The following is a 25,056-nucleotide window of genomic DNA, read 5'->3' as shown; positions in this document are numbered from 1 at the left end:
TTTCCCCCTTCCATAGACTCTGGGCCCCTGGGGTTCCCTCTATCCCTCCTCTGGTTGGGGGTAAGGCACCCCTCTTTTTTGAGGGGGCTGTTTGATGGGGGGGTGCATGTCTATATTTCTCTATTGTGGCCTGATGTGCTCCAGGACTGGGAATTGCCAGATCGTTGTCTCTGTACTGACGTCCCCCACCCTGAACCCTGAAATGTTTATGGTGTCCCCCCACCCTGAAAAAGGACTCAGTCATCCTCCCTCATACAGTAAAATGTGGTCTGGTCCTATATACCCTATATGGGCCCTGTGTGGTTATTGGGAGCTGCAAGCAGAGTGCAACACCCCCGCTGGCCACCAGGGGGCATCTGAATAGCTGGGAGTGGCCCAGATGCCTGGGTTCTCCAGCAGGGGGCGCCCTGACATTGGTTAGGGAAGGGGGTCTGCAGAGGCCTGGACACCTGTGTTCTCCAGGGTGGGGGAGGGCCTGGTACTGGATGCGGGAGGGGTCCTTGGGTGGCAGGAATGGGGTGCTGTGACACCAGGATCAGAAGTTTTTGCTGTTCCATTTTATTAATGACTCTATATTAATGTTACATTATTAAGCCCAGTCTTGAGATGTGTGTGTGTGTCGGGGGGAGGTTCCCAGCCACGATCTGGAAAATTGGGTCCCTTCATTCCTCATCGTGGAGCTTCTGGAAGAAAAAGCAGAGAGGGAAAAGTGAGAGAGAAGGAAAGAAAGAAAGAAAAAGAGAGTGTGAGAGAAAAAAGATGGAATAACAGAGAAAAATGGAGTGATAAAGACAGATGGAGGGACAGAGAAAGACAGTGAGAAAGAAGATGGAGTTGAAAGAAAGAAAGATGGAGTGATAAGAAGGAGTGATAGGGAGAGAAAGAAAGAAATATGAAGTGATAGGGAAAGAAAGGAAAAAAAGAAAGATGGAATGATAGAATAAGAAAGAAAAGGAATGAAAAACACCGAGTGATACAAAGAGAAAGGCTGAGTGATGCCCTTGGTGTGACAGGGTGGGGGTCAGGGCTGGGGTCTCTGGGTTAGGCCAGATGGACCGAGCGCTGTCCCCCCGGTTCTTCCCCCCGCCGGCCCCTGTCGCTCACCTTCCCCCCGGTGTCCCGGCTCTTGGCCCGCAGCTTGTTGACTTGAGACTCGGCGATGTCAGCCCGCTCCTCTGCCTCGTCCAGCTCGTGCTGCACCTTCCGGAACTTGGCCAGGTTGGTGTTGGCTTGTTCCTCCTGCCAGGGGAGAGAAACCGGGGTGTTACCCTGTGGAACTGCCCTCCACTGGATGTGCAGTGGGCCCTGGACTCAGCACAGGCAGGACCCTGCACCTGCCTGGGTACTGCCCTGGGGAGGAGGGGAATGTCCCTGCCTCATTGGGGGCATAAAAAACAAATGGACTGTGTTAACGTGAGGAGCTTCCTGCTACTGGATTTGCAACAGATAAGAGCAGGAATGGGTACTAACAGGTTAGACCCAGGTACTAACAGGTTAGACCTATCCATCCTCTCAGCTGTCAACCTGTCCATCCATCCCCCTCCCCACTCAACTATCCACCCATTTATCCCTCCCTCCCATGCACCTGCCTGGCTTCTGCCCCAGTGGGAGTTAACACAGAGAACAACAACAACAACATTAATACGTTTGCCTGTGGAACTACCAACCACTGGACACTCAGTGAACACAAGCAGGCCATGGTTTGGAGGGGGAAGGCAGGACTGGCTGGGATGAATGGCCAATGAGGGAAGGGGGAGCCTGGGCTGACTGGGCCAAGGGACTGATCCAGAGGGTCGGATACTCACCGCCTCTTCCGCCTGCCTCTTGTAGGCTTTGACCTTCATCTGGAGTTTGTCCACCAGGTCCTGGAGTCTCATCAGGTTTTTCTTATCCTCCTCGGTCTGAGGACAGAGGGGAGAGAGAGAGAGATGGGGATGGTGGAGGAAGCATTAGTATAACAGCATCCCTGTCACCCCTGACCTCTCTGGCTGTGGGGTATCCAATGCCATCTGGAAACCATCTAAACTCCAGGCTCCAGACCCCATCTAGAATGGAAAGGACAGCTAGAAAATGGTCCTTTTCTCTGGTTCTAGAATGGACTCTAGATCAGATGGGGGACTTATGAAGAGCCGGACGTCAGAGGGGAAGGGGTAATGTGGAGAGGGTCTAGAGTCTGATTCTAGAAGGGATGGGTGGGTAGTCGGGTGGTAGGGCCTGGCTCTAGATCAAAGGGGGGGCCAGCAAATCAGGCCTTTTAGTTCAAGTTTAAGAGCAAGAAGGCCTAGAGAATGACTCCAGACTCATATTTGTCTTCCCAGGGGGAAAGCGCCTGAGAACAAAAGATGCATTGGGGAGCTTATGGCTTGATTCTAGAAACAAGATGGATTTTAAAGCTCTGTTCTAGACCCAGAAGGCCCAGACTTGGGCTGTTCTTCACACAGAGACCTTTCCCCACTGCCCCATGGGCAAGTTCCTTCAGAATGAAAGCGACCCCATTGGGGACATGGCAGCAGGTGGGGGGTCTGATATTTGGTTCTAGAACCACCACAGCATTCTAGAATTTCATTCTAGAACAGGGTGCTTGGCTCGTGCTAGGCAGCGTCAGCCATCTCCATGGAAAAGCCTCTTTCAGAATGGAAGGACCCACTCCGAGTACAGTGTCTTTGGCTCTGGAACTGAGACAGCGTTGAAGAGTACCCGCTCCAGAAGAGGAGCAAAGGAATGCTCTGTGCTGCTGTCCTCCCTTCCCCCAGGAAGATGGAAAAGCACTGCAGGGGTCCTGCCCCTCAATGCTGGAACTAGGAGCAATGATCTAGAAGCAGGAGAATATCACCTGGAGAATATGTTCTACATCAGGAGAAAACCGTCTGGAGTAGGGCTTCTGGAGAAGGTTTTTTTTCTAGATTAACATACCCCCCCAACCCTCAGGTACCTGGTAGGTGAGCTCCTTGATGCGGCGCTCACACTTCCTCATGCACTTGATGCTCTCCACGTTGCGCTTCTGCTCCGACTCCAGCTCGTTCTCGAGCTCCCGGACTCGCGCCTCCAGCTTCTGCAGCTGCTTCTTGCCGCCCTTGAGAGCCAGCTGCTCAGCCTCATCCAGCCGCAGCTGCAGGTCCTTGATGGTCTGCTCCATGTTCTTCTTCATCCGCTCCAGATGGGCGCTGGTGTCCTGCTCCTTCTTCAGCTCCTCCGCCATCATTGCTGCCTGCCGGCCAGAAAGAAGAATCATTCCCTGCCCCCTGAGCCAGCCAGTCCCCCCACCCTCGGGCCAGATCAGAGCTGGTGCCCCCTGCAGGGGATGGCCCATGCCCCAATTCCCGCCCCCCCCCCCCCCCGAGCCAGCCTGTCCCTGCCTTGGGACCAGATTGGAGCTGGCGCCCCCTACAGGGCACAGGCCCCGTGTCCCATTCCCTCACACTCACATCGGTGATGGCTTTCTTGGCCTTCTCCTCGGCATTCCTGCACTCCTGCACGGCCTCCTCCACCTCTGTCTGCAGGTGGGACAGATCCACCTCCATCTTCTTCTTCTGGTTGATCAGGCTGGTGTTCTAGAGGAACATAAGGGGTGGGGGGTGGTCAGGATGACCAAGAAACAAGGTGTCATCCAGTTATCAAGATCTCTGTTCCCTGTTCTTTCTGGAAGAGCACCTGGAATCCACCTGGAACCAGGATCCATAGCTGCATGGGAACTGGCGGGGGCATCTTACAGGGACACCGAGCTGCGTTCTAGATCATGATGGAGCGCCAAGCACAGACACACACTGGGTTCTAGACCCACGCAGGGCTCCATGCTCTGCCCCCAGTTGGTTCTAAATAACAATAGGCCTAAAATATACTCATTGCATTGGGTTCTAGATAACAGTGTGCTTAATGCAGATCAATGCCCCAGGTTCACCTAGACTTCACCATGACTCATACATGGCCATTAGCTGGGCTCTAGATCACTTCATGCACAACCATAAGCCAGCTTCTAGACATCAAGAGAGCTCCACACATGACCACAAGGTGGTTTCTAGACTGAGCGTGACACTTCTGATAGTTATGCTTGGGTGACTACCTGACCAATAATACTCTAGAACACTGGAGGAACTATTGACAGCAGTGAGAAGATGTTCTAGACTGGAATTAACAGAGGAGGATTGATATGCTACACCATCATGGAATAAGATTAATGCCTTGTTCTCGACTGTCACAAATGTGCGAGACACTCAGCAGCAGTGGCCTCAATAGTCTAGATCATCATTCTAGAGAGGAAAGTCAAGGTTCTCAGACCATCTCAACTGGGGTTCAACAAATCCACACCAATGTTCTAGCTCTTGCAGCTATTCTAGAGTGAGTGGATTTTTGTGCTGGAGAAATGAGCTGGTTGCCTGCGGTATAGATCATCAACCCTGGAGAACCACAGACCCACCATCCATGCTCCCGGGCAGACAGAATTCTAGATGTGGCTGCTCTGGAGCATGACATTCTAGGTCACTCCTGCTACAGTGAACGAGCCCTCTAGATGACAGATCTCTGCAGATCAGCCCAAGGACAGGAGATTGGGTGCAAAGGGAGCTCCAAGATGGAGGAGTTAGGAGTCAGAGGGTCCCCATCTCTCTCACCTGGGTGTGGAGCAGCTGGACTCTCTCGCTGGCTTCTATCAGCTCCTGCTCGGCCAGTTTCCGGGCACGCTCTGTCTGCTCCACCACTGCCCGCAGCTCCTCCAGCTCGGCCGTCAGCAGGGAGTTCCGCCGCTCCACAATGGCAATGTTCTCCTTTAGGTCCTCATTGGCCCGGATAAAGTCATCCAGCTGCAGCTGGGAGTCCTGTGGGCACAAACATGTAGGGCTACAGGAGACCCCCCCCCACACCAGCCAGCATATCCCCTGTCCTGGGGCCAGGTGGGAGCTGCCCCCCCTCCCCCACAGAGGGGAAAGGCCCCATTCCCTGCCCCCTGGAGGCCCTGTTACCTTGAGCTGGGTCTGAGCAGCCTTGAGGTGGCTCTGGGCCTCAGCTGCCATGCGGTTGGCATGGCTCAGCTGGATCTCCATCTCGTTGAGGTCGCCCTCCATCTTCTTCTTGACCCTCAGCACCTCGTTGCGGCTGCGGGTCTCGGCGTCCAGCGAGGTCTGCAGCGAATCCACCACCCGCAGGTGGTTGCGCTTGGCCTGCTCCATCTCCTCATCCTTCTCTGCCAGCTTCCGCTCAAAATCTGCCTTGAACTGGCTAAACTCCAGCTGGGCCCGCAGGATCTTCCCCTCCTCGTGCTCCAGAGAGGCCTGGGGAGTGGAAGGGGGGAAGGATGAATGAGTGAGAGAAAAGAGAGAGAGAGATTAATACATAAGGGAAGGAACGAAGAGAATTAAATGGAGATGAAAGAAAATATAGAAATGAAAGAAAGAAACAGATATAGAAGTGAAAAAAGGAAGAATGCAGAAGAGGGAAAGAAAGGACAAAATAGAGACAAAGACATAAGAAGGAAATAGCATGAAATGAGACATGGAAAGGAATGAATACATGAAAGGAAGAAAGAATCAGTGAATGAAAGCAGGAATGAAACAACAGGGGAAAGAATGAGTGAAAAATGAGGTAGGGAAAGAAATAATGAACCAGCGAATGAAAAGAGGAATAAATGAAGGTGTGATGGGGTGCGCTTGCCCCGCATGGGTACTGCAAGGGTTAACTCTACTCTCTGGGCCCAGGAGGCCACGCCCCCTCGGCCCTGCTGGGCATGCTCCAGCTGGAGACTAGGTATAAAAGGGAGCAGCTCGGCTCATTGGGGGCTGACTGTGCAAGAGGGAGGTCACACGCTGCAGGCTCCAGCCAGAGCCGCAGAGACCCAGGAGGATGCCCAAGAAGTGATGGAGCGGCTGAGAGCCGCACAGACCAAGGAGCCCGGAGACGCCAGGACCACGGCCCCAGGGACAGGGCAGCTCAGGGGGACAAGACGTTGTGCCGAGTGGTGCGAGCGTGTTGTGGGCGGACTTCCACTGCCAGGGCCCTGAGCTAGGAGCCGGTGGAGCAGGGAGGGCCCAGGTCCCCCTACCTGGCCACCACCCGCCTCTAGGTGGCAACCTACTTCCCTGACTGGCCGCTAGGCCACACAGCCCTGCTGAACAGGGCAGCCCTCCTGACTCTGCTGCAAGGCCATGTGGCGCTGAGAGAAAGCAGCCTCAGTGACTATTACCCCGAGTCCCACTATCCCAAACAAGGGTGCGACGAAGCTGAGGATTTCTGTCGTGTTTTACACGAATACCACGTGCGCGCCTCCGTTTCCCTGCGTGCCGCATGTTTAACAAGGCGGTGGGAGAGGCTTTGTTGTTGCAGAGGGCCAGGTGTGACCTTGCCTGGCAGCTGGGGCCCCCAGACAACGGCCTGGAGATGGGGATCCCTAACAACCGATGACCTGGAGACTGGGAGGCTCAGCTCGGACATCACAGCTGGTTCAGTGGGAGGACAAAGGGCTGAGGATGGAGGACCCCGGTGACCCAACCAGCCAGTTCCAGCCAGAGGGGAACAAAGGACGGAAGGGAGGGCCCCAGCGACCTGTTTACCTGGGACGGAGGACAAAGGACAGGGGAGGAGCTGTTGGGTCCAGTGATATCAGGGTCTCTGGGCTGGGGAGAGAGAGAAGCCAGAGCCCCCCTGGATGCAGGAGGGACCTAGATGTGCTGTACTGAGGGTTGCTAGGCCCGAGGGCCCAGAGAGCTTCCTATGCTGGGTTCAGACGCTCAATAAACCCTCCTGTTTTATGCCGGCTGAGAGTCGCTCCGGTCTAGAGATCAGGGGGGCATTGTTTCCTCTGGGCACGGAGGCCCTGGGGGGCCAGAGCAAGGGGACTCCCTGAGGGGGCCCAGGCGAGTGACAGGCGTGCTGAGGGCTCAGAGAGGTGCGGTTCCAGGAGGCAGAGGGGCTTGACCCCCGGGAGAGAGTGGGCCCCCGAGAAGGGCTGTACCGCTGAAGGAGGTTCCTCCCAGGGAGCGTATGGAGCCGGGAGAGAGCATGAGTCCTGTGAGTCTATGACAAAGGGGTGATCGTATGGACTCAGCCGCGAGGAGATAATGACCCTCACCCCACCCCAGGAGGGGACGGGGTGCGCTTGTCCCACGGCAGAAGGAATAAAAGAAAAAAGGGGACAGAGAAAGAAAGAATGAGCCAATGGAGAATGAAGAACTGGAAGAGCAGACAGACCGACCAACCAAGCCGGCGCTGGGGGGTTCCCGGCTGACCCCCATGCGGCTCTGGGAAAGGGTGCTCGGCCGTGCCCCTCACCTCAGCCTCCTCCAGCGCCGCCTGCAGCTCCATCTTCTCGGCCTCCAGCTGCTTCCGCACCTTCTCCAGCTCATGCAGGTTCTTGCCTCCCTCACCCAGCTGCTCTGTCAGGTCCGAGAGCTCCTCTGCGGGGGGAGAGAGACCGGACTAAGCAGGAGGCGGGTCATGGCTAGGGTGGGAGATTGTCCTACCCCAGCCTGGGGCCAGTGGGTGCTGTGCTGCAGGGAGTGGGGGCAGGGGGTGCCGGGGAAGGGGGCGGGGAGTCTCACCCTGTAGGTTCTTGTTCTCCCTCTTGAAGGTCTCCAGATGCTCCAGCGACTCCTCGTAGGCGTTCTTCAGCTTGAAGAGCTCGGTGCTGAGCGACCGCGCCTCCTTCTGCGAGGACTCCAGCTCCATCTGTGACTCCTCGAACTTCTGCTTCCACTCGGACAGGATCTGGGGAGATGTGGGGCATTGTGAGAGGGTCAACCCAAAAGAGGAGCCCTCTGCCCCCCCAAGATCTCTCTCCCCTTCTCTCTCTCCTCCTCCCTGTCTTTGTTCACTGCTCCCTTCTCTCTCTCTGTGGCTGTATTTAGGCTTGGAAGGATTGGCTTTTTATCGGTCAACATCAGGAACTTTGATTTTGCCGCAGACACACCCACTCATGAAAAAATATTTCTATCAATGATAACTGAAATTTGCAGACAGGCAAAGTAAGAAAAACCCAACTTGGGAAATTATTTCAGGCTATGGACTTTGTCTGATTTGCCACACGACGTTGCCAGTGTGTGTTTTAACAGTCAGAAAGCTCTAAATTTTGGTATCGCAAGATGTTTGTTGCCGTTAGAAAATGACAGTCACCTGCCTTTCCCCCCCCAGCCCCAATTGTCTGACCTCGCCAGAATTTCCAGCAACATTTAAATCAATTAAAAATAAAGAAACATTAAAACTCCATCATTTTGTGGCCACTGCGAAAATTTAAATTGATTAAAAAAAGCTTAACAATAAACATCAACATTATCTGTTGAAATTATACGAAAATAAAAATAGAAAACTGCCAAATCTAGTTTTCTTTCTTTCTTTTTCTTTCTCTCGCTTTAATCTTAATTCCTATTTGTGCTATTTCATTCATTCTTTCATAAGCTTTTTTTCCTTTCTGTCATTGCTGTATTTATTTCTTCCTTGATTCTATTCATTTCATTCATTTATTGGCTCAATTTTATTCTCTTTCTTTGCTTTATTTCATTCTTTCCTTCCTTCATTCCTTTGTTGTTTCTTTGCCCTATTTCTTTCTTTCATTGTACCCACGGCTTGCTTTTTTTCTTTGGCTCAATTTTATTATTTTCCTTCTTTGTTCCTTGACTCATTGGATTCATTCTTTCTTTGCTCTATGGCATTCCCTTCTTTCCTTTTTTCTTGTTTCTATTTCAATTATTCCTTCCTTCCTCTCTCCCCCCTCCCCCAGCCCCACCTTGTCGAAGTTTCTCTGCTTCTTGTCCAGGGCGGCGGCGGCGGCGTTCGACCGCTCCACGTCCACCATCAGGTCCTCGATCTCATTCTGCAGCCGGTGCTTGGTCTTCTCCAGCGATGAGCACTTGGCATTCACGGCCTCCACGGCCTCCTCCGCCTCCTGCAGCCGCTGCGCCAGCTTCTTCCTGCCACCGGGGGGCGACAGACACCATCAGCCACTGGGGAGGGGCCTAGCCCCTTTCCCTGCCCTCCAGGCTTGGAGTTACAGGGGGTTCCCAGCAGAAAATCCCTGAGACACTGGGCGGGTGTGGTGCATTGGATCCTTATGCTTGAGACCATTCTAGACAAAAAGCAACTCTGGTTGCCTGTGTAAGGCTCTCGACCATCCCAGCATGGAGCACCCCACTGTTGTGGTGTTGGCCCCCATCTCTCATCTGTTCACACCTTTCTAGACCCAATTTGGAGCAGGGCAGCTAGAATTTGCTCTGAGGTTCAAGATCAGAGGCCAAGCCACCCCATGTAGGCCCCAATTGAGTGTGCAGTGGTAGGGCTGCAGGCTTGGTCTGTACCTCCCTCCCTGAGGTTCTAAAGGAAGATCTAGACCATTCTAGATCTTCCCCAGGGTGGATCTGCCGAGCCCCCTCTTTAAGATTCTAGGGCAAATGAGAGCCTGCCGGGCACAGATGAAAGAGTCCAAGAGGTTTGGCCTGGATCCCAGCACTGGTTCTCTAGATGGCCATGTAGAATGCTCTAGACCATAGCTCCATATCAGGACAGTGCTCCAAGGGCCCATCGTTACGTGGAAATCATGGAGCCTACAAGGGTTGGGCCTGGACCTTGTACCTGATGTTCTAGACTGTTCTAGGACTGCTTTCCAGAAGAGCCACACAGATTCAACCTGTTCTTCTAGAACAAATCTCCCAGATTAAAACTTCCTGAGCACAGGTGAAAGAAGGGGTGAGGTTTCTCTGATAGTCTCTGACATTGCAGAGGATTGGTCTATACTGATCTAGAATGAACTCTAAGTTCCATAGGGTAGTCTGGCTAATTTTTCGAGAAGGGCTCCCACCTACCTTAGTGCTGGTACTGTGGGTGGAGGACATGTGGTGTGTGTGGGGGGTCTCTCTTCCAACCAACAAGCTTTTTGCTCGTCTTATATGCTGAGAGTGAAAATATAACCCGAGCCAAAAGCTTCCCTGTTAGACAAAGCAGCTGAGAACCCCATTGTCCGGGGCTGAGAAGGGGGCACTCAGCAGGAAAAAGGGGTGGGAGGGATGGAGAGCGAGAGATGAGGAAAGAAATAAGGGAGATGGGGAACAAAAGATGTAAGAATGACGGGGGAAGGAGAGAGAAAGAAGGTTAAAAAAGAAGGAATGAAAAAACCCAAAGAATGAAAAGAAGGAAGAACAAAAGGAGAAAAGAAGGTCAGAAAATGGCAAAGAAAGCCGAGAGGCTGGGAAAAGAAGAGGAGAGAAGGAGAAGGAAAAGGCCACCCGCACCCACCACGGCTCTGCCCGGCACTCACTTGGCCTCCTCCAGCTCCTCCGTCCGCTGGATGGCGTCCGTCTCGTACTTGGTTCTCCACTGCGCCACCTCGGAGTTGGCCTTGGAGAGTGAGCGCTGCAGCTCGGCCTTCGCCTCTGTCTCCTCCTCGTACTGCTCCCGCAGCAGGTCGCAGTCGTGCCGGGCCGACTGCAGCGCATGGGCCAGGGCGTTCTTCGCCTGGGGCGGGGGACGAAGAGCTCTGCCGGTGCCCCTCACTCCGAACCCGCAGCCCCCTGCTAGCCCAGCCCTGGGCTTCTCAGATCTGCCGGTGCCCCTCACTCCGCACCCGCAGCCCCCTGCTAGCCCAGCCCTGGGCTCCTCAGATCTGTCGGTGCCCCTCACTCCCGACCCACAGCCCCCTGCTATCATATCACCTTGGTTTCCTCCTCCAGCTGTCTCTTTAAGTCCTCCATCTGTTGGGTGTAGGACTGTTTGCCCCGGGTCAGCTGGGAGATCAGGGCCTCCTTCTCCTCTAGCTGGCGGGACAGTTCACCTGCGGGGGGCAGAGAATAGGGTAGGGCAAAGGTTGGGTCAAGATTACAGAGATAATCGGGGTTAGTGGGACAGGGGTACAATCAGGGTTAGTGGGTGAGGGGTATAATCAGGGTTAGTGGGTCAGTGTCAGGGGTACAATCAGGTTTAGTGGGTTAGGGTTAGGAGTATAATCAGGGTTAGTGGGTCAGTGTCAGGGGTACAATCAGGTTTAGTGGGTTAGGGTCAGGGTATAATCAGGTTTAGAGGGTTAAGGTTAGGGTTATAACCAGGGTTAGTGGGTTCGGATGGTGACTGGGTTTAGGATGAGTAGTTAATTCCGGTGCTAGACCAAGGTAAAAGTTGGGGTAGGGCTAAGATTAGGGTTAGAGTTAAGATGAACATTAGGATGGGGAGATGGTGGAGCCTCGGGGGCAAGGGGAGGGGCAGGGGGCAGAGCCCCAGTGCTGTCAAGGGAGGGGCCTCACCATTCTCTGTCTGCAGTTTGGCTCTCTGGGTGCTGGTGTCATTCAGTGCTCGCTGTGTCTCCTCCACTTTGGCCCGGTGCTCAGCCGCCTGGTCCTCTAGTGTGCGGGACAGCTTCTCCAGGCTGACCTGGGCAGGGACGGGGGAGAAGTGGGGGAACGAATGAACAAAGAATGGACCGAAAATACCCCCAAAGAGAAACCAAAAAAGAAAACAAGAAGCGAGTAAGGAATGGGTGAAAATAACCTGTAAAACCTGAAAGAATGCAAGGCTGAAAAAGAATGAATGGAAAAAGAATGAAAAAGTGAAAGTAAAAAGAAGGCATGAAAGAACTAAAGAAAAAAGAAAGAGAAAAAGAACAAAAGAATTAAAGAAATGAAAGAAGAAAAAAGTGAAAGGAAAAAACCCAAAGGAATTAAAGAGTGAGGGAACTGGAACAAAGGAATAGAAGAAAGGAAAATGCAAGAATGAAGAAACAATAGTTGAAATGAAAAATAACAAGAGTGACAAAGAAAAAAAGAAAGGAATGAAACAACAAAAGAATGAAAAAAGGAGAAATGAATGAAAGAAAAAGAACTAAAGAACAAAAGAAAAAAGAGAATGAAAGGAAAATGAACAAAAGACAAAAATGAAATCAAACCAAATAAAAAACTCAACAAATGAGAAAACGAAAGAAAAAAGGAAAGCAAGGAAGAAAAAGTGCTCCAAGCCTGGCCTCTTCCATCAGCCCTGGCCCCTCCCTCTCCACCCCTGGGCCTGCCCCCTGGGCACCTTGGCTTTGAGCAGCTGCTCCAGGTTGGAGCTGATGTCGTCCAGCTCCAGCTTGAGCTCGCTCTTCTCCTTCTCCAGCTTCTGCTTGACGCGCTGCAGGTTGTCGATCTGCTCGCCCAGCTCGGCCACCGAGTCGGCGTGTTTCTTGCGCAGGGTGGCGGCTGTGGCCTCGTGCTGCAGCGTGGCCTCCTCCAGGTCCCGCCGCATCTTCTGGAACTCCGCCTCCCGCTTCTTGTTCAGCTCGATCTGCACCGAGGTGGCGCCGCCCGCCTCCTCCAGCCGCTCGCTGATCTCCTCCAGCTCCCGCGACAGGTCCGAGCGCAGCTTCTCCACCTTGGCCCGGGCCGTGCGCTCCGCCTCCAGCTCTTCCTCCAGCTCCTCGATGCGCGCCTGCAGCCGGAGAGAGACCCATGGGCTTAGACAGGCCTAGAACATCTCACATTCTAGAGCAGGCAGGAACACGTGGGTCTGGGTGTAAAGTAATACAATGTCCTAATCCGCATCTAGAACACTGTGGTCTAGATCAGATTAAAATCTGGGTTCTAGAAACAGAAGGACACAGGGTTCCTGTTCAATCTGAAGAGAGCAAAATAAAACAGTTTCCTCAGATCAATCTTGAATACCTAGTGTTCTAGACCAGAAGGGGGAATCTGGGTTCCAAAGCACAGGGAGCATGAACCTAGAATTGCAGTTCTATACCTAGTTCTAGAGTGATGTCAAAAGTACCCCATGCAGGCAGAGATCCTCTTGTTCTAGAGTGGAATAGAGGGCAATGATAGAAACAAGACACACTCTTTTAGCCTGCAGAAGAGAAGAATGAGGGGGGATTTGATAGCTGCTTTCAACTACCTGAAAGGGGGTTCCAAAGAGGAGGGTCTAGACTGTTCTCAGTGGTAGCAGATGACAGAACGAGGAGTAATGGTCTCAAGTTGCAGTGGGGGAGGTTTAGATTGGATATTAAGAAAAACTTTTTCACTAAGAGGGTGGTGAAACACTGGAATGCGTTACCTAGGGAGGTGGTAGAATCTTCTTCCTTAGAGGTTTTTAAGGTCAGGCTTGACAAAGCCCTGGCTGGGATGATTTAACTGGGAATTGGTCCTGCTTCGAGCAGGGGGTTGGACTAGATGACCTTCTGGGGTCCCTTCCAACCCTGATATTCTATGATTCTATGATTTTATTTTAGAGATGCACAAACACAAGGTTCCAGAAGGTATATTTCCTTTCGGCTCTGGACTGGTCCTAAGATGTTCGACTAGAACCCAAGCACTCACTTATGGTAGAGCGGCACCAAAAGGGACAGTCTCTTGTCCGGGTATTGAGGTAGTCTCCTAGAACAAAAATGATGCAGCTCATTCCAGAGCAGCTTCTCCAGTTCTGGGATGGAAGTGAGGGATGTTCTAGAGCAAGAGAAAGGCACCCACCTGCAGCTCCTTCAGCTTCTTCTGGAGCTGCAGGCCCAGGGCTTGCTCATCCTCTATCTTGCTGTTCTGCTGGTTGATGTCAAACTCCTTCCTGCAAAGAGATTTAGAGAGATGAATCCCCCTCTGTGCTCCGAGCACATTGGATTGTGCAAAGAACAACCCTCCTACTTTTTCAGCTTCTCTTCCAGCTGCTGCTTGTCATTCTCCAAATCCATGATATTCTCCTGGGTCAGCTTCAAGTCCCCTTCCAGCTTCCTCTTGGCTCTCTCCAGGTCCATCCGGATCTTCTTCTCCTGCTCCAGGGAGCCCTCCAACTGAGAGAGAAAAAGGTGTGTTATTGGTAATACTTGCATCTCCGAGGCATTCCCAAACTCAGCCTGGAGGACATTCAACCCAATCCAACCAAGCTTGAGGACACCCAACCCAACCATTCAGTCCAACCCCTAGTGCCGTGCTCTGACACTGTGGTCAGCACTGACTGTGCATGGAGACTAACCCCTACTGAGTCCCCTGACCCTGCTCCCTGCAGCTAAATGCCTCCTTGGGATCCAGGATATACTCACATCATCTGCCTGTTGCTCCAGCTTGAGTTTGGCTTTGGTCAGAGTGTTGACCTTGTCCTCCTCCACCTGCAGGTCATCCAGTGCTTGCTGATGAGCTTCCTGCAGAGACTTCTTCTCCTTGGTCAGTTTAGCTATTATCTCATCCAGACCGGCCATCTCCTCTGTCAGGTTCTTCACCTGGTGGAGAAAGAATCTGGGATGTGAAGATTCTGGGATTAACAGGCCTGGACCCAAATGCGATATCTCAGTTGGGGTCCTCACTTTTTTTCTCAACCCAACTGACCTTGTGCGAACTAAACCCAACTTAACCAGCCTTGAATTGGCTCAACCTAAACCGACCCAACCAGCCTGGAGGACAGTCAACCCAACCCAGCTAAACTCTACCAGCTTTGAAAACATTCAGCCCAGCCAGTCTGGAGGATACTCAGCCCAGCACAACCAGCCTTGTGGACATTAAACTCAACCAAGCAACCTTGAGGACATGCAAGTCAGCCTCACCCAATCAGTCTTGAGGAGACTCAACCCAACCCAAATAGCCTTGAAGCCACTCATCCCTTCTACGTCTTCACCTTGAAGCCACTCATCCCTTCTACGTCTTCACCTTGTTCTCTGTCGCGTGTTTCTCCTTCTCCACCTTGGCCAGGGTCAGCTCCAGGTCATCAATGTCCTTCTTGAGCTCCGAGCACTCGTCCTCCAGCTTCCTCTTCTTGGCTGTCAGCTCAGCATTCATCTCCTCCTCATCCTCCATTCGCTCTGTCAGCTCCTTCACCTTGGCCTCCAGCTGGATCTTGTTCTTGATTAGCTGGTCACAGCGCTCCTCAGCATCATTCAGGTTGTCCTGCTCCTGTGAGTGGAAGTAGAGAGAGAGAGAGAGAGAGAGAGAGAGAGAGAGAGAGAGAATGTAAGGGACAAGGAAGTGGGGGGTTGGACCTCTTACTCCTGATCGTAGAGTTAGGGCTAGGGTCCAGCTATAGGGTCTATGGGTGTCCCATTGCTCATGGCATGGAGACCAGGGCTGAGAGCCCCCTTTTGGACTATGGGGCCTAGACAAGATTTGGTATGGAGGGTTCCCATTATGCAAAGCTGGAGGGACATGGCTCAGGGCTTCCCATTGTGAGGTGTGGGGCTCAGATGGGGTTGGGGTACCCTGTAATTCACAGATGGGGGAAGGGAAGGACTGAGGGCTCACCCATGGATTGTGGGGCTCAAAAGGGGTTCAGGGTGGGGACCCCCATCATGTACAGTCCAACCAGTCATGAGATCAATCAACCCAACCCAAAGACATGGGCCCTGGGTCGTGGGGGGATCTGGGCGAGAGGGAACCCTATCACTCACAGCCTGCACTTGCAGCTGGAGATCGTTCTTCTCCTGCAGCAGAGAGACCATCTTCTCCTCCAGCTCCTTCCTCCGGGCCTCCGACTTCTCTAGCGCCTCCTTCAGGCGCCCAAACTCTTCCTTCATGGTCTGTACAGGGGCAGGGGAAGGATTAGACCAAAAGGAACATATAGGCCAATATTGGCCCATCTCACCCCACCTCACTACCCTGGACCAGAGCAATGAGCCCATCTAGCAGTATTTATCTATGAACCCATCCATCTGGCCACACATATATCCCCCCCTTCCTCTGTAATATCCATCCATCAGTCCACCCACACATATATCCCTCCATCCCTCCCTCTGCAAGATTCATCCATCCACCCAATCTACAGCTATGCTAAACAGTAACCGTCTTTTCCATCTCCCCTTGAGCAAAATAATTTCCACTGCCAGAGTGAAACCAGAACTGAACCCACCATCCCAGGTGAGCAGCCATCTGCATTGGGCTGCCTTCAGTTCTTTCTTCTGAGCAGCTACATTTGACCTAGAACCCAAGTAAATTCCCCAAATGGTTCCAGTTAACCTAGAAACCAGCTGAGGGTTTAGTGGCTTAGAACAAAGTTGTGTCTTGCATTTGGCCTAGCTACCAGCTCCTTTTCCTAAGTAGTTCCAGTTGACCAAGAACCCAGCTGCTGGTTGTATATGATCTAAAACACATCCCTGAAGCCAACTTCAGCTAATCCAGAACCCAGCTCCTCAAACTGAATAGACCCAATTGAACTAGAATGCAGCTGGAGCTGCATGTGACCTAGAACCCAGATTATCAAACCAAACAGTTCCAGATGACCTAGATCACAACTACAGGCTAATTCGACTTAGAACTCAGTCCCTCATCCCAATCAGTTCAAACCAACCTAGAACCCATCTAGGGATCTAGAACCCACCAGAGGTTGTGTTAAAACAAGAACCCAAGTTTGTTGCATTAACCTAGAACCCAACTCTGCAAACGGTTGACATGACTGACTTGCATTTGACCTAGAGCCCACCTCTGTCCCTGAGCAGTCACAGCTGAGCTAGACCCCCATGCAATTGCCATGGGCCTAGCGCCCACCTCTATCTCCCGAGCTCTTCCAGATAATCCAGTTCCCCAGGCCCACTGCAGCCCCTGCTCCCACCCTTTGACCTCACCTGCATCTCCTTCTCCGTCTCAGCGCTTTTCAGGAGTGGTTTGATCTTGAAGTAGAGCTTCATCCAGGGCCAGTTCTTCACCCCCATGAAGGCCCGGATGTTCCACTGAATAACCAGCAGGGCATCCCTGCATGGTGGCAGAAAGAACCACTGAGGGTGACCCAAGCCCTGCTGAGTGTCCCCAAACCTCACAGCTCAGCGGTTGGGAGGTAGAGAGGGTGAGCCACCTGCTGGGACCCAACCAACTTGTTTCACCCAATGGCCGTGCTGATTTTGCTGCTCTGGAGGGTCCCAGATGGATGCGTGTGTGGGCTCAGACCCATGCAGTTGAGTTCTCCATGGGGTCTTCCAAGGAAGCCCCCTGCCTGGCCCCACTCAAACCGGCACAGGAAGGGCTGTGCCCCCTCTCACCTGCGCTCTAAGATCTTCTTGAACTCAATACGCATGAGCTGCCCCCGTGATTGGGCCTGGATGCGGGTGATGATCCGGGCGAGCCGCTCGTCCCGCATCTCCTCCAGCAGCCCCAGCAGCCCAGCCTTGAAGAACACCTGAGGGGGGGAGATTAGATAGATAAATAGAGAGAGGGGTGGATGGGACTAGACAGGTAGATAGAGGCTCCGCCCACCACACAGGCTCCTCCCCTTCACCTTGGTGTGCCCGAATTTGTACTGGCTGGAGTCAATGTCGAGGGAGCCAAGCAGCTTTTCCGCCCCCTTGCGGCTGTCGATGAACTGGCCCTCGGGGATGGCTGTTGGGTTCAGGATACGGTACCTGTGGGGAGGGGATCGTTAGAGACCCTGAATCTCTGAGCCCATCCCGTGAAACTGCGAGCTTCCCCTGGAGCAGTGCCCCCCTCACCCTGATGCTGCGAGCTTCCCTGCAGCAGTGCCCCCCTCACCCTGGTGCTACAAGCTTCCCCTGGAGCAGTGCCCCTCACTCTGACCCTGCAAGCTTCCTCTGGAGCAGTGCCCCCTCACCCTGATGCTGCCAGCTTCCCCTGCAGCTGTGTCCCCTCACTCTGACGCTGCCAGCTTCCCCTGCAGCTGTGCCCCTCACTCTGACCCTGCGAGCTTCCCCTGGAGCACTGCACCCTCACCCTGACGCTGCGAGCTTCCCCTGGAGCAGTGCCCCCTCACTGTGACGCTGCAAACTTCCCCTGCAGCAGTGCCCCGGGGGGAGCAGACCCACCTCTGTCTGAAGTCCCCGTAGAGGATGCGGTTGGGGAAGCCCTTCCTGCAGATGCGGATGCCCTCCAGCACCCCGTTACAGCGCAGCTGATGCATCACCAGGGGGTTGTCCATCACCCCTTCGGTGGGAAGAGAGGCAGTTACCCCAGGTCAGTGATGGTCCTGCCCCTTAGGCCCATCGCTAGTCCCTTCCCCACAACCCCAGCCATGACATTTTAACCCCTCCTCTTAATCCCTTAGCCCCTCCCCTTTCTCTTAGCCCTATACATGAGAAATGAGTCCCAACCATTTGCTTCTTAGCCCTGCCCCCCTTTGTCATTCACCTCCCATAGTCCCATCCCTTAGCCCCACCCCTTTTCCCATAGTCATTAGCCAGACTCCAATATCTTTTAACCACTCCCGCTAGCCCTGTAGCTCCACCCCATTCTCTTAGCCCCTCCCATGCTCCTTAGCCACACCCCTTTCCTTAGCCCCACGCTTCGCCCTGTCCTTTTGTCCCTGAGCACCTCCCCTCCCTCCAAGGCCCACATTCTCTTTGCCCCTTGCCATTGGCACCACCCCTTTCCCAGAAAGCCCCACCCCTCACCTGGTGCCTTCCGCTCATTGGGGATGATGCAGCGTACAAAGTGGGGGTGGGTGGTTTTCAGATTCGCCATTAGCTTGTTCAGATTCTCCTGGGGGGGAGGGGGTGGAAGGGAAAGAGGAAGGTGGGTCAGTGCCCACGGGGGCAAGGTTAGTATCTGGTAGAGTAGGGCAATGGCCCAGGTAACCCCCACCCCAGGGAAGCCCTCATGGTGAGACACCCCCAACTCCCTTCCAGGTATTTCCCTTCCTCTCTTGTCCCCTCCCCATGGGCACCTCCCTCCCCTAATGGGAATTCTTCCCCTGTCTGGGGTGCCCCCTCCCCACAATGCTGCCTCAGGATCAAGGGTGTCAGGGCCTCATACCCGGTGCAGTGCTGAGACCGTCTGGAAGGAGGAACCTTTCTTCTTGGCTCCCTTCCCCTTCCCCCCATCACCGCCTGCAGGGGAGAGAGCACAGGAAAGGGGGCATGAGGGGGCGGGGGTAGGTTGGGGGGTTGGGGCTGTTCTGTACCTGGCTGAGTCTCTCTCGCTTCCCATCCATCTGTCTATCCCCCATCCCTCCCTCCATCTCCCATCTATACATCCTCCTCATCCATCCCCCCATCTAGCCAATTTCCTTCCAATAAATCATCCATCCTCCCCATCCCTCCCTTCCTCCATTCATTTATCCCCTCTATCGTCCATCCATCAAACCTCCTCTTATCCATTCCTCCAGCCAACCCTACAGCCATCCCTCTATCCAGCCACATTCTGTCCTTCCTTCCATCCATCGATCCATCCATTTTTCCACCCATCCAGCCAACCATATCCCATCCCTCCATCCATCCTCTCCCTGTCTCTCCATTCCTCTCTCCTTCCACGCCTTCATCAATTGCTCCATCCTTCCTACCTCCTTCCACACGCTCTCCCATTCCTCCATCTCTCTCTGTCACCCTGCCTTGTTTTCTCACCGCTCTCGGCCCCAGCGTAGTTGGCGAAGAGGAGGGCAAGGAGTTTGAGGGCGGATTTCTGGTACAGCCCCACCACCGTCTCATTGAGGGGGTCCTTGTTCTTCTGCAGCCAGCCCGTGATGTTGTAGTCCACCGTGCCGGCGTAGTGCATGAGGGAGAAATGCGCCTCTGGCCTGCCCTTGATGTTCCGCGGCTTGCCGAAGTTCCCTGATTTGCCCAGATGGTTGTCATAGAGCTTGGCCTTAAAGGTCATGTCCGACGCCTTGGGGAACATGCACTCCTCCTCCAAGATGGACATGATGCCCATGGGCTGGTGTGGGGATGGAGAAAAGAGATGGATAGCATGAGAAAGGAAGAGAAGGATAAGAAAGGATGAGCAGAAGAGGAGAAGAGATGAATACAGTGAGGAAGGGAAAGAAGAAAAGGATATAATGAGAGAAGAAAAAGAAAAGAGAAGGGATGGATAGAATGAGAAGAAAAGAGAGAGAATAGAAAAGACAGAATGGGAAAGTAAAAGAGAGAGTTCAGTTTTAAGATTCAGAGACTGGCTACCTCAGGGAAGTGAGGAATGGGACATAGTAGAGGTCTCTTTATGCCTGACCTGGACCCAACTTGGGCCCAGGTCCACCCAAGCTGAGCCCAGGAGGGTCAAGTTGTTTTCTGACCCAACCCCGATCCTTCCCCCTGACCCTGAGTCAGCACCCCTGCCTCCTGCCCATGGGCTCGGCATGGCACCAGTGGCTGCGTGCCCCGCACCTGCCATCCGCTACCCCCTGGGTGTGCTGTGATGCCAACCCCCCAGGCAGGAGGAGGAGAGCCAACCTGATCTGAACCCAACACTTGTAGCTGGGTCCCATCAGGCTTGGGTTGGGCTGCAGGGCTTTAGGAGATGGGTCCTTTCCCCTCTAGGGGGCGCCAGCTAGGGGGCTGTCTCAGGGGGAGGTACCTTCTCGATGAGGTCTATGCAGGCCTGCAGGTCCATGCCGAAGTCGATGAACTCCCACTCGATCCCCTCCTTCTTGTACTCCTCCTGCTCCAGCACGAACATGTGGTGGTTGAAGAACTGCTGCAGCTTCTCGTTGGTGAAGTTGATGCAGAGCTGCTCGAAGCTGTTGAACTGGGGAGGAGATGGGGGGAGCAAGAGACGAGTGAGAACAAAAGAGTCCTCTCTGCTATGGAGAGCCCAGAGCTCAGTGGTTTTCCAACTTTTTTTCTGATGACCCAGTTGAAGAAAATTGTTGATGCCCGTGACTCAACGGAGATGGGGATGAGGGGTTTGGGGTGTGGGAGGGCGTCAGGGCCGGGGCAGAGGGTGGGGGCCAGGAATGAGGGGTTCAGGGTGTGACAGGGGGCTCTGGGCTGGGGCAGGGGGTTGGGGTGTGGGAGGGGGTCAAGACTCTGGGGTAGGGCTGGGGATGAGGGCTTTGGGGTGCAAGAAGGGTTCTGGGTCTGGGGGAGGCTCAGGGCTGGGGTAGGGGATTGGGGTGCAGGGGGTGGGGCACGGGCTTACCTGTGATGGCTCCTGGTCAGCAGCCCAGTGCGGGGGCGGGGGCTAAGGCACCGCGGACCACGCTCTGCCCCGGAAACGGCCAGCAGCAGGCCCCGCCCCCCCATAGGCACCGCCTGGCCAATGGGAATGCGGCGTTGGTGCTCCTGGTGGGGGCAATGCACGGAGCTCCATGGCCCCCCCACCTAGGAGCCGTACCTGCCGCTGGCCGCTCCGGGGTGCAGTGTGGTGTCAGGACAGCTAGGGGCTAGCCTGTCTTCGCCGGCAGTGCCGCTGATGGGACTTTTAATGGCTCAGTCGGCGGTGCTGACCAAAGCCGCTGCGACCCAGAGCTCCCGTTCCACAACCCAGTACTGGGTCGACCTGCAGTTTGGAAACCACCGCCATAGAGGCATCTGGAGAGTGTAACTCTGGTGCTTTTCTACGGAGTCACCTAATGGAGGAAGGGAGGAACTGCACCCCAGCCAGCTCTCCGTACAGCACCCTCTGCTGGGAGAGGCTGGGGCTGGAGTGGCCATGACTTGCCCCCCAGCCAATGCTCCAGCCCCACTCCCAACAGTGTCCCCTGCTGGGAGAGGCTGGGGCTGGAGTAGCTGGCAGCTCCCCCACAGCCAACGCTCCCACCCTGCTCCCCACAGCGTCCTCTGCTGGGCGAATGACTTACATCGAAGATCTCAAAGCCAGCAATGTCCAGCACCCCGATGAAATACTGACGCGGCTGCTTCGTCTCGAGGGTGTTGTTGATCCTGGTCACCATCCAGCCAAACATCTTCTCGTACACAGACTTGGCCAGGGCTCCGATAGAGTAATACACCTGCGGGGGTCGCATGTCAGAGATAGGGAGGAGGGGTAAGCGTTTGAGGAGAAAAGAATGGGGTGAGACGTGTGTGAGCTCTGGGGAGAAAGAAAGAAAGAAAGAAAGAAAGAAAGAAAGAAAGAAAGAAAGAAAGAAAGACATGGAGGAAGGAAGGAAGAGAGGGAGGAAGGAAGGTTGGGAGGAAGGGGGAAAGGAAGGGAGACTGCAAGGAAGGAGGGGAGGAAGGAAGGGGGAAGGAGGGACGGGAGGAAGTGGGGAAGGAAGGTAGGAGGGGAGGAAGCAGGGAAGTAAGGGAGGAAGGAAACAAGGAAGGAGGGAAGGAAGGAAGGAAGAAGGGAGGAAGGGAGGAAGGAAATGAGGAAGGGAAGAAGGGAGGAAGGAAGGGAGGAAGGGGGAAGGAAGGAAGGAGGGGAGGAAGGGAGGAAGGAAACAAGGAAGGAGGGAAGGAAGGAAGGAAGAAGGGAGGAAGGGAGGAAGGAAGTGGGGAAGGAAGGTAGGAGGGGAGGAAGCGGGGAAGTAAGGGAGGAAGGAAACAAGGAAGGAGGGAAGGAAGGAAGGAAGAAGGGAGGAAGGGAGGAAGGAAATGAGGAAGGGAAGAAGGGAGGAAGGAAGGGAGGGAGGGGGAAGGAAGGAAGGAGGGGAGGAAGGGAGGAAGGAAGGGGGGAAGGAAGGAAGGAGGGGAGGAAGGGAGGAAGGAAGGGGGGAAGGAAGGAAGGAGGGGAGGAAGGGAGGAAGGAAGGAAGGAGGGGAGCAGGGTCTCACCTGCTGGACATTCTGCCCCTTGGTGACATACTCGTTCCCCACCTTGACCCGGGGGTGACACAGCCCTTTCAGCAGGTCGGCCGAGTTCAGCCCCATCAGGTAGGCAGATTTATCTGCATCTGCGGGTGGAGAGATGTGGTCAGTGATCCCTGCAGCTCTGTGTGTGACCACCCCCATCCTGCCTCCTCCCCGTCTGCCTCCCAGTGGTCCCTCCCCACACCACCATCACCTCAACCCCCTTGACCACCCTCACCCACTGTGGTCCCTGCACCCCACCTCCTGCCGAGTGTCCGTCCCCCCCCGCAACTCCCTGGATCTGCCCGCTGTCTTCTGGTGGTCCCTCCTCCCTCTGCATTCCTGGATGCCCCCAGTGGTCCCCTCCCTGCATGGCTCACTCTCCCCATCAGTGTCCCACATCCCTCCCCCCTGTGCCTTCCCCTCTGCCCACCCTCGGTGCCATCAGGCTCGGCCTGCTCCTCGCGTTGCTTCTGCTTGAACTTCATGTTCCCATAGTGCATGATGGCTCCCGTCAGCTTGTAGACCCCAACCTTCTCCTCGGGCGTGAAGCCCAACACATCGAACGCGCTCTGGGGACCCAGGCCAGGGGAGAGAAGGGAGGGAGGGTCAGGTTCAGGGGCAGCCTCTCCTCCAACCCCAACGCTGCATGACGTGCCTCAAGGGGCTTGGAGACTCTTTAGTGCGGGGGTGGGGACTGAGTCCTCATTCCCCCCATCCTTCCATGCCATTGTCCCTCCATCTGTCACCACACAGGTCCTCCATCCATCCCTCCTTCCCCACACACATTCTTCCATCCACCCACCAACTGTCCATCCATTGTTCCCCATACACCCCCTATCCATCCATACACACACCAACCACCCATCCATTATTCCCTATAGATACCCTCTATCCATGCATCCATCCCCATATGCATCCTTCCTTCCATCTACCCATCTATCCATCCAACTGTGCAGCCATCCATCCATCCATTTACTCAACTCTTCATCCATCCTTTCAGATGTCTGTCAACACACCCACACTTCCTGTCATGGTAACTGCCCCCTCCCCCATAATGTATCATCTCCCAGTGAAGCCTCGCCCCCGGGACCCTGACACCAGGTCTCTCCCTGCTCCTCCCCACAGCCCGTCGTCTCTCACGTCGGTGGCCATCAGCTCCTCCGAGTCATCGATAGAAGCAACAGTCACTTCTCCTTGGGAGACGAAGCTGTAGTCATAAGGGTTGTTTGTGATCAACATCATGTCTGCTCCGGGTGATGTGGGCAGGTTGGGGGGAAAGTAAGGAAGGTTAATGGCTGAACTGATTTCCAGGATTTCCTCAGAGCCCATAGTGGGCCCTGATCCTGGACTCAGAGAAGAGCCGCTTGCCATGGGACATCTTTCCCACTGCTGCCCCCTCACTGACTCACCAAGAAGTTCTGGCTTCTGATTGGACAGGATCTGGTAGAAGATGTGATAGTTCCTCTCTGCCTTGAGCTGGAAGATGACCCGGGATTTCTCCAAGAGATCTGATAGATAGATAGATGGATAGATAGATAGATAGATGGGATGGATGGGGATAGATAGATAGATAGATAGATGGGGTGGATGGGGATAGATAGATAGATAGATAGATAGATAGATAGATAGATAGATGGGGTGGATGGGGATAGATAGATAGATAGATAGAGTGGATGGGGATAGATAGATAGATAGATAGATGGGGTGGATGGGGATAGATAGATAGATAGATAGATAGATAGATGGGGTGGATGGGGATAGATAGATAGATAGATAGATAGATAGATGGGGTGGATGGGGATAGATAGATAGATAGATAGATAGATAGATAGATAGATAGATAGATAGATGGGGTGGATGGGGATAGATAGATAGATAGATAGATAGATAGATAGATAGATAGATAGATAGATAGATGGGGTGGATGGGGATAGATAGATAGATAGATGGGGTGGATGGGGATAGATAGATAGATAGATAGATAGATAGATAGATAGATAGATAGATGGGGTGGATGGGGATAGATAGATAGATAGATAGATAGATAGATAGATAGATAGATGGGGTGGATGGGGATAGATAGATAGATAGATAGATAGATAGATAGATAGATAGATAGATGGGGTGGATGGGGATAGATAGATAGATAGATAGATAGATAGATAGATAGATAGATGGTGGATGGGGATAGATAGATAGATAGATAGATAGATAGATAGATGGGGTGGATGGGGATAGATAGATAGATAGATAGATAGATAGATAGATAGATAGATAGGGTGGATGGGGATACATAGATAGATAGATGGGGTGGATGGGGATAGATAGATAGATAGATAGATAGATAGATAGATAGATAGATAGATAGATAGATAGATGGGGTGGATGGGGATAGATAGATAGATAGATAGATAGATAGATAGATAGATAGATGGGGTGGATGGGGATAGATAGATAGATAGATAGATAGATAGATAGATGGGGTGGATGGGGATAGATAGATAGATAGATAGATAGATAGATAGATAGGGTGGATGGGGATACATAGATAGATAGATAGATAGATAGATAGATAGATGGGGTGGATGGGGATACATAGATAGATAGATAGATGGGGTGGATGGGGATAGATAGATAGATAGATAGATAGATAGATAGATAGATAGATAGATAGATAGATAGATGGGGTGGATGGGGATAGATAGATAGATAGATAGATAGATAGATAGATGGGGTGGATGGGGATAGATAGATAGATAGATA

General features: G+C 53.4%; 1 protein-coding gene across 1 annotated transcript in view; it reads right to left on the bottom strand.

The window, feature by feature from the left end:
• Positions 1-542: 542 nt before the first annotated feature.
• Positions 543-25,056, bottom strand: part of LOC125622173 (myosin-6) — a 35,505-nt gene continuing 10,991 nt past the window's right edge. The window contains exons 9-40 of the mRNA XM_048819880.2: positions 23,703-23,801; positions 23,434-23,537; positions 22,724-22,862; positions 22,276-22,394; positions 21,361-21,510; positions 20,136-20,306; positions 19,190-19,499; positions 18,603-18,676; positions 18,242-18,329; positions 17,657-17,774; positions 17,116-17,239; positions 16,880-17,016; positions 16,469-16,595; positions 15,299-15,427; positions 14,565-14,807; positions 13,964-14,140; positions 13,569-13,714; positions 13,401-13,491; positions 11,980-12,369; positions 11,211-11,337; positions 10,626-10,744; positions 10,232-10,428; positions 8,708-8,891; positions 7,527-7,692; positions 7,258-7,382; positions 4,956-5,264; positions 4,608-4,811; positions 3,426-3,551; positions 2,933-3,208; positions 1,806-1,901; positions 1,105-1,239; positions 543-683 (exon numbers count right to left, since the gene is read on the bottom strand). Coding sequence (XP_048675837.2) covers positions 663-683; positions 1,105-1,239; positions 1,806-1,901; positions 2,933-3,208; positions 3,426-3,551; positions 4,608-4,811; positions 4,956-5,264; positions 7,258-7,382; positions 7,527-7,692; positions 8,708-8,891; positions 10,232-10,428; positions 10,626-10,744; positions 11,211-11,337; positions 11,980-12,369; positions 13,401-13,491; positions 13,569-13,714; positions 13,964-14,140; positions 14,565-14,807; positions 15,299-15,427; positions 16,469-16,595; positions 16,880-17,016; positions 17,116-17,239; positions 17,657-17,774; positions 18,242-18,329; positions 18,603-18,676; positions 19,190-19,499; positions 20,136-20,306; positions 21,361-21,510; positions 22,276-22,394; positions 22,724-22,862; positions 23,434-23,537; positions 23,703-23,801 — 5,021 coding nt within the window. The 3' untranslated portion in view covers positions 543-662. The remainder of the gene's footprint in view (positions 684-1,104; positions 1,240-1,805; positions 1,902-2,932; positions 3,209-3,425; positions 3,552-4,607; positions 4,812-4,955; positions 5,265-7,257; positions 7,383-7,526; positions 7,693-8,707; positions 8,892-10,231; positions 10,429-10,625; positions 10,745-11,210; positions 11,338-11,979; positions 12,370-13,400; positions 13,492-13,568; positions 13,715-13,963; positions 14,141-14,564; positions 14,808-15,298; positions 15,428-16,468; positions 16,596-16,879; positions 17,017-17,115; positions 17,240-17,656; positions 17,775-18,241; positions 18,330-18,602; positions 18,677-19,189; positions 19,500-20,135; positions 20,307-21,360; positions 21,511-22,275; positions 22,395-22,723; positions 22,863-23,433; positions 23,538-23,702; positions 23,802-25,056) is intronic.

This window comes from Caretta caretta, chromosome 13 (genome assembly GCF_965140235.1).
Source record: "Caretta caretta isolate rCarCar2 chromosome 13, rCarCar1.hap1, whole genome shotgun sequence".
Taxonomy (NCBI): domain Eukaryota; kingdom Metazoa; phylum Chordata; order Testudines; family Cheloniidae; genus Caretta; species Caretta caretta.
The sequence above is the reverse complement of the archived record's forward strand: the minus strand, read 5'-3'. Positions and strand labels throughout refer to the sequence as shown.